The 10,867-nt window shown below is 43.9% G+C and overlaps 1 protein-coding gene across 4 annotated transcripts in view; it reads left to right on the plus strand.

The window, feature by feature from the left end:
- SPEG (striated muscle enriched protein kinase) overlaps positions 1 to 7,227 on the plus strand; it is a 1,484,310-nt gene extending 1,477,083 nt beyond the window's left edge. For all 4 annotated transcript variants that reach the window (XM_078679189.1, XM_078679190.1, XM_078679187.1 and 1 more), the window contains exon 41: positions 3,105 to 7,227. In XM_078679189.1, coding sequence (XP_078535315.1) covers positions 3,105 to 3,324 — 220 coding nt within the window. In that variant the 3' untranslated portion in view covers positions 3,325 to 7,227. The remainder of the gene's footprint in view (positions 1 to 3,104) is intronic.
- Positions 7,228 to 10,867: the final 3,640 nt, after the last annotated feature.

Consider the following 10,867-nt stretch of genomic DNA (forward strand, 5'->3'; position numbering starts at 1 on the left):
TTGTGGATAGTGCATAAGGTCTTAAATTGGACTCGCCTCCTAACTGGAAGCCAGTGGAGTCTCATCAGCAGGGGACTGGAAGGGGTCCTGGCTGGAACATTCAGGACAACCCTTGCTGCTGTATTTTGAATTATTTGCAATTTACTGAGCTGCTCCTCGTTAGCTCCGAGGAGCAGCCCATTGCAATAATCCACCCTGCTGATGACCAGAGCCTGCACGAGCGTTTTTCTGTGATGATCTGGTATATAGGGGAAGACTCGTCTCAACATCCCGATAGCCCGGAAGCAGGTACCAGCAACCTGGTTAACATGTCCCTTAAAAGTAAGTTGCTGGTCAAAGAGCACTCCCAGGTTCCTAACAGAACTCTTGGGGGTGGGGACAGGGCCTAGCTCCACGGGCCACCAGTCAGATGACCAATATGTTGCCGCTTGTCCAAAACACATAACCTCCGTTTTCCCCACGTTGCACTGCAGACGGTTAGTTGACATCCAGTCTGCTATGGCTCTCATACCATCTGCAAAAGATCTTTTTATTGCAGATGTGAGAGTTTTAAAAGGGAAAAGGAGTTGGGTGTCGTCGGCATACGACACCGGGGTGAACCCGAAAGATCTTTACAATCTATCAAAACAGACACAGACACAGCAATATCCTTCTTGGTCCTACAACAAGGAAGAAGCCAGTCCATTTGGGCCCTAGAGGGAGATATCAATTCCTTTCAAGAGGTGAATATTAGCCTTATCATTACTGTCTGATTCGGCAGGGTCACAGCCGGCAATACTGCCATTAACAATATACACAACCTTCATGCTTAGCCAACTTCAGACAAGTGCAGATGAGAACAACAGTGACACCACAACAATCGCAGACATCTTCTAAATGCCAGTTATATCATCTTAACACTGGCAATGAGTCCCTTTCAACCCATAAAGGAATAAATGTACAACTTCTATGAAAATTGGAGGTCTATCACAACAGACACTGGGTCCTGAAATTTGTTATAAATTGACACACTATAGAGTTTTTCACTGTGTCATCTACACGCCCACTTTGAAATAAATCAAACCAGCCTCTGCCGCAAATAAAATTGGAAATAAAACAATTACTTCAAAAAGGAGCAATAGAGATTGTGCCCTACTGCCTGCAAAACTTAGGTTTCTACTCAAATGTTTTCCTTATAAGAGAGAAATCACGCAAATGGGGACCAATTCTAGACCTAAGACAGCTACAAAAATTCTTAAAGAAGCAATCATTTGGAATGGTCACTCTTCATGAAATTCTGCGACTGTTAAACAAGGGAGATTACATGACATCCCTAGACCTTCAGGAGGCTTACTTTTACATTCCTGTTCATCTAGCATTTACCAGTTTGTGGTCCTCCCTATCGGCATCAAATCCGCCCCACACATGGTCCCTAAATGAATTGCCTCCGTAGCAGCTTATCTCTTTAGATTGGGCCACCAAATGTTCCCTTCCTCGTCAACTGACTTTTCAAGGTGGTTTCCTTTCACAAGACAAGAAAGATACAATTTCTGGAAGCAATACTAAACACAGACCAGAGCAAGCCTTTTCCTACAAAGGAAACGGTACAGACGATACCTACTGTTGCTCATAAACTACTTGAAAAAAGTCTACTTCAATACGCATGTGCTAATTTTTCCAGGCTCAGCATGATGTCATCCTGCATCCCTTTGATTTCAATTTGCCTGTTACAAAGGAGACACATTCCGGAAGAAATGGACAATGAATGGTCACAAGGCCAATGATCCTAAGAGGTCTTTGACAAGATCACAAAGAGTATACTTGAGTATGATACGCCATGGGAGTAGTTGGGATACTCCACATCATTTACTTGAGTATGATACACCATGGGAGTAGTTGGGATGCTCCACATCATTTACTTGAGTATGATACGCCATGGGAGTAGTTGGGATACTCCACATCATTTACTTGAGTATGATACACCATGGGAGTAGTTGGGATACTCCACATCATTTACTTGAGTATGATACGCCATGGGAGTAGTTGGGATACTCCACATCATTTACTTGAGTATGATACACCATGGGAGTAGTTGGGATACTCCACATCATTTACTTGAGTATGATACGCCATGGGAGTAGCTGGGATACTCCACATTATTTACTTGAGTATGATACACCTTGGGAGGAGTTGGGATACTCCACATCATTCACTTGAGTGGGATACGCCATGGGAGTAGTCTGGATACTCCACATATTTCACTTGAGTATGATACGCCATGGGAATAGTTGGGATACTCCACATTATTCACTTGAGTATGATACGCCATGGGAGTAGTTGGGATACTCCACAAAATTTACTTGAGTATGATATGCCATGGGAGTAGTTGGGATACTCCACATCATTTACTTGAGTATGATACGCCATGGGAGTAGTTGGGATACTCCACATATTTCACTTGAGTATGATACGCCAGGGGAATAGTTGGAATACTCCACATCATTCACTTGAGTATGATATGCCATGGGAGTAGTTGGGATACTCCACATCATTTACTTGAGTATGATACGCCATGGGAGTAGTTGTGATACTCCACATCATTCACTTGAGTATGATACGCCATGGGAGTAGTTGGGATACTCCACATCTTTCACTTGAGTATGATACGCGATGGGAGTAGTTGGGATACTCCACATCATTCACTTGAGTATGATACGCCATGGGAGTAGTTGGGATACTCCACATCATTCACTTGAGTATGATACGCCATGGGAGTAGTTGGAATACTCCACATCTTTCACTTGAGTATGATACGCCATGGGAGTAGTTGGGATACTCCACATCTTTCACTTGAGTATTATACGCGATGGGAGTAGTTGGGATACTCCACATCATTCACTTGAGTATGATACGCCATGGGAGTAGTTGGAATACTCCACATCATTCACTTGAGTATGATACGCCATGGGAGTAGTTGGGATACTCCACATCATTTAGTTGAGTATGATGCACCATGGGAGTAGTTATGGTTATTCGACATCCATTGAGTTGTTGCAGTAGGTGCATTGGTAGGATTGTTGTTGGCCAGTTGCATGTGGTTTACTCTATTCTGTGTTTTCTTACAGGAGCCGACCCTCCGTCCGGGAGTGCTTGTCCAATCCCTGGCTTCAGGACGCCTACCTGATGAAGCTCCGCCGCCAGACACTGACCTTTACCACCAACCGCCTGAAAGAGTTTCTGGTTGAAAACCAGAGGAGACGAGCAGAGGCATTAACCAAGCACAAAGTTCTTCTGCGCTCCTACCACGGTGGTGGACAAAAGCCCCAAGCCCCCGTCACCCAGTGACCTTCACTCTGCCTTCCCCTTCCACGGCTCGACAAGGGGACTGGAGGAGTCCAAGGAACATTCCAGTGATCCACCATGGGTCAGCAGAAGTTCCGGAAGAACAGGGTGATATCGCTGTTCATCATGAAGGAAAGAGGATAAGGGAGGAGGAGATAGATCTATGCATTAGAGCCACATGGAGGCTTGGACCTTCCTGCTAACAAAACACCAAGTGAGAGACTATTGAATATACCTCAAGGGCTGCTGGGAAAAGAATGCTGTAACTGCCAACAGCACGCATAATGCATGACCATGTCGTGCGTGCCATTGCCTGGCCAAAGCAATTCTGGAACCGGAAATGACTTCAACGGCTGGTTCTTACCAGTAACCTTATTTATCACCTTTTTCTAATAACAAAAACATGGACTTCGCAAAGTCTTGTTTCCAATTACTGTAAAGAATTTTCATTTGGGGGGGATTAGAAGCTGAATGGAAAGAGCATGAACGCTCCGCCCTTTCCTACTTCCACGTGGAATTGATTTTTAAGGGTTACTCTTACGGGCAGATCGAATGTCCTCATTCGAGGTAGTCAAATCACAGCAACAGGAAGTGAGAGGAAAGCCGGATATTGTTTCGCCTGAAGGGGTGGATTGTGTCAAGGGCTCTATTGAATGCCTTCGAAACCCACCTCCTAGAAGGATGCAGTTGAAGGTACAACCACTGGCTAGTGTGAGAAGGAGGTGTATGTGGAGGTGACAGGACAGGGCTAGAGTGGTAAGGGTCAGCGTTGAGGTGCGGAGAGATGCTGTAGAGGGGCTGATCGCTTTGAGGGATTCTGAGAAAGTTCTGCACTAGCCCCCAAGAGGGGTCTTTTTTCAAGCAACTTCATCTTAGATTAAGGGTCAAATTTGCTGCTTTGCCCAGTTTATGTGGAATATGTTCTCTCGGTGGGAGCAACCGGGTATGAAGGGTAGAATCAGCAACACTTCTAGGCTGGTGGTCGCCTTCAAACCCTCTAAGCGTAGCATTATGGCTATGCCTTAAGGTTGGTCGTGGCTTGATGGCTAAATTCGAGGGCATGGCACGATAGTGCCATGTGGTGAAAATCAAAAGCTGCACATCCATTGCTGCCTGTGCCTTGAGCAGTCACATGGTCCTCATGTATAGGTAGAGTGGATGGCCAAGCGCTCCTCTCCCACCTCTGGAAAAGCCTTGGGTCTCTTGAAGGACGAACCACATAAGTCCTGCAGAATTAGATATTTTGGCTTGCAGTTGCTTTATACCTTGTTTCTGTTTGAAGAACCTCTTTAGCTGAAGGGCTCGAGGGTTGGGATTGTGTCATTAGAGATGAGGTTAACGGAGACAGATTTACATGAGGGAGCCTTAATGTTTGAAAGGTACGGCTGTAGAAAGACACTTCATGATAACCGAAGATGGGGCATGACGTATGGGATAGATCAGGGAACATTTTATGAATGTTTAGGAGAGTGAGTATGTCTGAGCAGCAGGGAGCAACATTCTGTAATTAATTAGGCATATGAGGGTGGTTATTACAGGATACAGGGAGGGAAACATGGTCTATAGGGCATATCCCCACAACAGGCTATGCATCCAGCTTCTTTTCAGACAGATTTACCTTCTTTCACTGGTTCCTTCTCTCCTGCCTTTATTCATCAGTGGATCATTCCGCTCTGGAAATAGCACTATCCTCGTCTTCCATCTTTACACCAGTATTCAGTTTTCACTCCAACACCCTTCTTTCCTGTGCCAGCTGCTTTCTTTCCCTATTCTCTTTCTTTCTCACCTCATTACAGCTTAGTTTCTTTTGTTCATTCCTTGTGTCAGATTCTCGCCCTTCCCGCTTCCCTGACTTACGTGCTTCCACTCTACCTTACTTCACTTTATCTTCTTCCTTGCCCCTAAGTCTTTACTTATTGCTCAGTTCTCCTTGTTTTTTTTCTTTCTTTCATCCTTTTGTTTTCCACTCTTCATTTACCTATTTAATCTTTCCTATTTGCTTCTTTTTTCTCTTTTCACCCTTCCTCTCCCTGTCTCCCTTCTCCTTTTTCCTATCTTGCTTCATTCCTTCCTGGCTTACCTGCTCCCTCATTTTCTTTTATCCCACCAGCTCTTGCTACACCTTTCTTGCTGTCTTGCATCTTTCCTTCTTTTTCTCTACTACTTTATTCCTTTTGTCTCCCTGCAGTGCTCATCTCATACTTGTAAAGAAGCTAAATTAATAAATCAACCTGTATGTCCTCAGGTAGGTACACACACACACACACAATGTACACTCATGCATATCATGCCCCAAAACATGCACACGTAATCGCTGACACAGAAAAACACACAAATATATGCGAGAACACTTAGCTACACATACACGTGTGAGAGGGTCCATATTTTAATGCACACACACATATGTGTATATATATATATATATATATATATATATATATATATACAAGCTCACCAAAGCCAACATGTAGCACACAAAATAACTTCATACCTACTCATACATGCATACAAGTTCAGATTCAAACATTCTTCCAGAGACTGATACACTTAGATACATGCAAACCTTTTGGTCTCCTGATCATGGCTCACAATCAGTGTCGCTCAACTTCAGTGTGAGGAGGACCGAAATAATAAAGCAGACTCAATGTGGACAGACTGCTTTCCTGCCTCCCCTCCGTGCCTCCGTTGGGCTGTTTCTGCCTCCCCTCTGTGCCTCTCTGTTGGTCTGTTCCTGCCTCCCCTCCGTGCCTCTCTTGGTCAATTCCCGCCTCACTTTTGTGCCTCCGTTGGTCTGTTCCTGCCTTCTCTTCATGCCTCTCTTGGTCTGTTCCTGCCTCCCCTCCATGCCTCAGTTGGTCTGTTCCTGCCACTCCTACCTGCCTCTGTTGGTCTGTTCCTGCCTCCCCTCCAGGTCTCTGTTGGTCTGTTCTCCTCCATGCCTCTGTTGGTCTATTCATACCTGCCCTCCCTGCCTCTGTTGGTCCGTTCCTACCTCCCCTCCCTGCCTCTGTTGGTCTGTTCCTGCCTCTCCTCCCTGCCTCTGTTGGTCTATGGCCTCCTTTCAGGTTTTCTCTGTGCAATATCCCAATGCTCCTTCCTCAGCCATTAAGCTGGTGCCACCAATCACTGCGAAGATACACACAGGGCTGGCAGTACCAAGCAAGAGCCCGCCGCATATTACAGGAAGAGGGCGGCTGGTGGGATTTCCCAGTGCTACACTGCATGTCTGGAGTCTGCACCTTGTCCTTCAAACCCGCAGCTTTCTGGTCTTCCAATTCTTGTTCACCCCTCCTCCTACAGTCCTTCCAAGATCAGAGCAAAATGACAGGGATGGATTGGGTGGGTGGTGCCTTCCATATATCTGCCACCAGCTGGTTCTGCCAGTGCCAACCTGAGGAGAGGTAGCACACTTCACAAGACAGGAGCCATCATGGTCTGTCGCCCATGGCGTTCTGTCAGCTGGCATTTTAGCGGTTGAGTATGTGATTCCAGGTCAACCTCCTATGGCAGGAGACACTGGCTGGGTCGAGGCGGGTCCTGAGTTTTTGTCACCTAGTGTTGCCCTTTGCTGGAGGGGAGTCTTCTGGTTTGGACAGAACGGTCCTGGCTCTAAGGTCATTCTGATTGTGCAGAATAGAACTCATGCAGACTGTGTTTTGTTTGCTTTGTACATTTGTAGCAGAACTAGGTAAAAGCCTCGCGGGTGGGCATGGGAGAGTATGCATGCTCATCCCTCGCATAATGATATTTATTTATTTATTGTTGACTTTTGTGAAAAGGTTTCTCCTTCTTTCTTCTCCTTTCTTTTCTTCTGTTTCCATTTTCCGTTCTTTGAGTTGCTAATTTCTTTCCTGGTGTGGAACAAATGACAAAACTTAAGAGGAAAAATAAACACAGTAAAGCAGATTTCTGACTATGTGCTGTTGTGGGTTTGTGTTGGGAAAAGTCCATCTCCTTTTGACTAAACACCGCCCCCTTTTCTTTATGTGCCCCATGAGGGTGTCTCCATTTCTCTCTCTCTCTCTCTCTCTCTCTCTCTCTCTCTCTCGGGTGTCCCAGTTTCTCATTTGGAATGTCCCCATCTCTCCCAGACAAGAGAAGCCACATCTCACACTAACCCCAGGGATAGTCTTAAATCTCTACCTGGGTGAGTTCTATGGTTGTCTCTGCAGCTGCCATATACCCCTCTGTGAGGTTAATAATCAACATTCAGTAGGAGGGATGGTGGCTCAGACCAGACCAGAAGGTACCAGCCCACCTCACTCACTAAATTACCCTAATTGAATACAGCACAAATATGGAAAAATGGGCCCACAAAGACACCTGCACTCCGTGGTAGCAAAAATGTGTGGGGGTAAAACATCTCATGGCAGGAACACAAAGACAAATCTGCACAAATCTTTAAAATAAAAAGGTATGCACTTTAGGTTCAGCATTGCACCTTTCATGCAGAGAAGGCATACGGGGTTAGAGTCAAAAGGTAGGAGGTGGTGGAGTGAAAATAAAAACACTTTCCTTATTTTAATTCCCATAGGATCTTTGCTCTCCATAAAAGAAAAATACTGAACAGAATTACACCAACTTCAACATAAAAAAATAACTTTATTCAAGAAAGGGCCTTTCCTTAGTTTGGTATAAATCAATTTAGTATTTTTTGAGAAATTGGCATTTAAATTTACTTGTGTGAGCATAAAGGGTTTAAATTATAGAAATATCCGGCGGAACATTATTCTCAGAGGTCAGAAAACAGGTCCTGTCCAAAGAGGCTTGCCCTCCCACAGTGGTTGACAGAAGGCTAATAGGGGTAATAGGTCCAGTTGTTTGTCCCCTGTTGGCAAATGAGAATAAATATGGTGTCACTTGCCCTTGGGAATTGGAAGCCCCTTACCCATTAATTCAGTAGTAGAGGAGAAGGTCCCTGGACAAGTACTGGTATTTATAAAGGTTAAACCATATCCATATTTAGTTACTGGTGTCAATCCAGAACTAGTCAGAATGAGGTTGATAACTTGTTTCTCCGAGTTTTATTTGAAGTCCTTTGTGCTTATTACAAGACAATATTGTAGTGAGGCACAGCCAACACGTGTTTCGCCCCCTGTGGCCCGCAAGCCGGGGTTTTTTCAAGGCGTTAGGTCTAAGAGACTGTAAATCAAAATTTGTGTAGTGTCGAACATCTAATAATGATCTAAATTGTGACAATAGTCATGCGTCCAGATCCGATTGGAAAAAAACTGCAAATATAAGGATAGTATTCCGAAAGGTAATGATTTATAACTCCTAAGCGTCCTCGTCCACGTCCGTGTCAGTCGGCCTTAGCTCGGCTAACAGACATGGCCGACAGACATGGACTAAAGGGTACTTATGATTACTTTGGTTATAACACCCAAATACAAGTTCAAATTAAACTCAGAAATACTGTGAAAAAAGTGTTTTGATGATATGGATTAAAACAAAAAACTCCTGAAATTCACAAAAATTATGTCTAGTACCGAAATGTATTGTTCGCAGAACAGCCATGTAAAATATAAGTTACATGCCAGATGCAATGCTTATAACCTCACAATATTCATACCAATAAATAACAAAACCTAAAAGCACAATAAATAAGTAGTACATTCATAGTCACCTCTTTCATAGTGTTAAGGGTAATTTGGACTGTAATATTATCTGGAATGTTATTTATTACATTTATGATTGCCTGTGTCACATCAAGTGATAAGGTGATGAGCATTGCATTTAGTGTGCAAGTTATGGTTTGTATGGCTGAAGTGCGAGTTATAAATTACAGATCTAACAATAATGTACACCTTTCAGTCATTTTTCAGTTTTAATTTGTAACCATAACTGCACTTCAACAGTACACCCAACCCTCCATGGCTGGGCAATCTCTGCTGCTCACTAATTGAGGCAGTGTACAGCTGTGGTTGTCTGAAGTGCCTGGCCTTCACCCAGAGCCTGCATTGAAATATTCATCAGCATGCATCCCCGCTGCATGCAGCCTGCAGCATACACTGTAGAGTTGGCCAAAGTGTCTGGCCACAGCATTTATAACCTTTTAGACTTACCTTTATACCTATAAATATTCCACATCATTAAGCTCTCTTAAATTATACTCAGATGAAATAGTCATTGCTTGGGTTGATGACGATATTAACCCCCCTAAATGGAAGAAATACACTAAATGAGGTTAAAAAAAGGTGATTGACTGCCTTTTGGAGGTAAAACCAATGCTCCGATGGATTCACGGCTGAAGTTTATAAAATGTACTAAGTCTACCTCGCCCCACACTGCTGAATATGTTTCATAAAGATCTAGCAAAGAGCTCCTTCCTATCCACTACCTGGCAGGCAATAATTACAGTCCAATTGAAACCTGGACGGGATGCAAAGCAGGTTCTTTCTTTCTTTTGCTTGTTCACTTGGATAATAAGATACACGCCAAAATAATTGCAGGCTGACTGACTAGGCTAATAGACAGACTGGTAGAGCAAGACCAGTCTGGCTCATAGCTGACAGGTCGGCATTGCACCACCGCCGCACTCTCATTTCATTGATGCCCCAGATTGATCTGTATGTTCGTCGATGCCGAGAAGGCCTTTGACTTGCTTGAGTGGCCCATTCTGCTGACTGCGTGATAGAATAGGAGGAAATGTAATTTAGGTCATTTAGAGTTCTATATAAAAAATTCCAACCTTGAACCTTTTTTGACTTTATAGATTTTCATCTGGTTCGACTGCTCTATTTGTACCTTGATATCGTTCTACAATAATATCCTTCAGAACTCCATAAAATAAAGAAGTAACTTATCATCATCTAGCCCTTTCCATTGGTGAGTATTACCCTCGCATGCGCTGGATCAGGCCTAGACCTAAAAAGGGGTAAGGAGGAAAGTATCAAGATGATTGTCCGAGAGACTGACATTTTTTAAGTAAGATAATCGCAAACATGGCGCAAATAGGAAGTCTACAAGTGCGAATCCTTCTGCATCTGTTATATCTTCAGACAGCAAATACACCTTACCTATGTCAGAACAAAACGGTAAGTAAATTTCAAGATGTTCTGTCCCATGTCACGGAAAACATTGATTTTCCTGCTTGATGAGAGACATAGCTCCTCTCGGGTGCTGTACTAAGGCAATTTCAGAGACCTTCAAGTTCGAGCCTGTCTAACAATAAGTTTTTTCTAAAGGTAATTGTAGGAAAGTAGGATCTGCTTTTATGGTCACTCCCACTTTTTCCTGTTGTTTTTATGAGTTTCTGACAAGACTAATGTTATCCTGGTAATCAGGACCCCAGTCTCTGTGCTTCCTACCAAAATTGGACATGGTAAGTACTTAGGTACACCCCAGATTGGTTACTGGTGTACCGTTGTAAGTCCCTAGTATATGGTACTACGGTACCCGGGCATAGGTACATCAGGGGACCCCATGGGCTGAAGCATGTATTATGTCACTCATGGGAGATTACTCAAATTGTGGCCACAGGCCTGCTATTGTGCCTGTGTAAGCCGGTGCTAGCACAACCTACGACAGATGTGTTTCCTTATGT

Source organism: Lissotriton helveticus, chromosome 3_1 (assembly GCF_964261635.1).
Source record: "Lissotriton helveticus chromosome 3_1, aLisHel1.1, whole genome shotgun sequence".
NCBI classification, from domain to species: domain Eukaryota; kingdom Metazoa; phylum Chordata; class Amphibia; order Caudata; family Salamandridae; genus Lissotriton; species Lissotriton helveticus.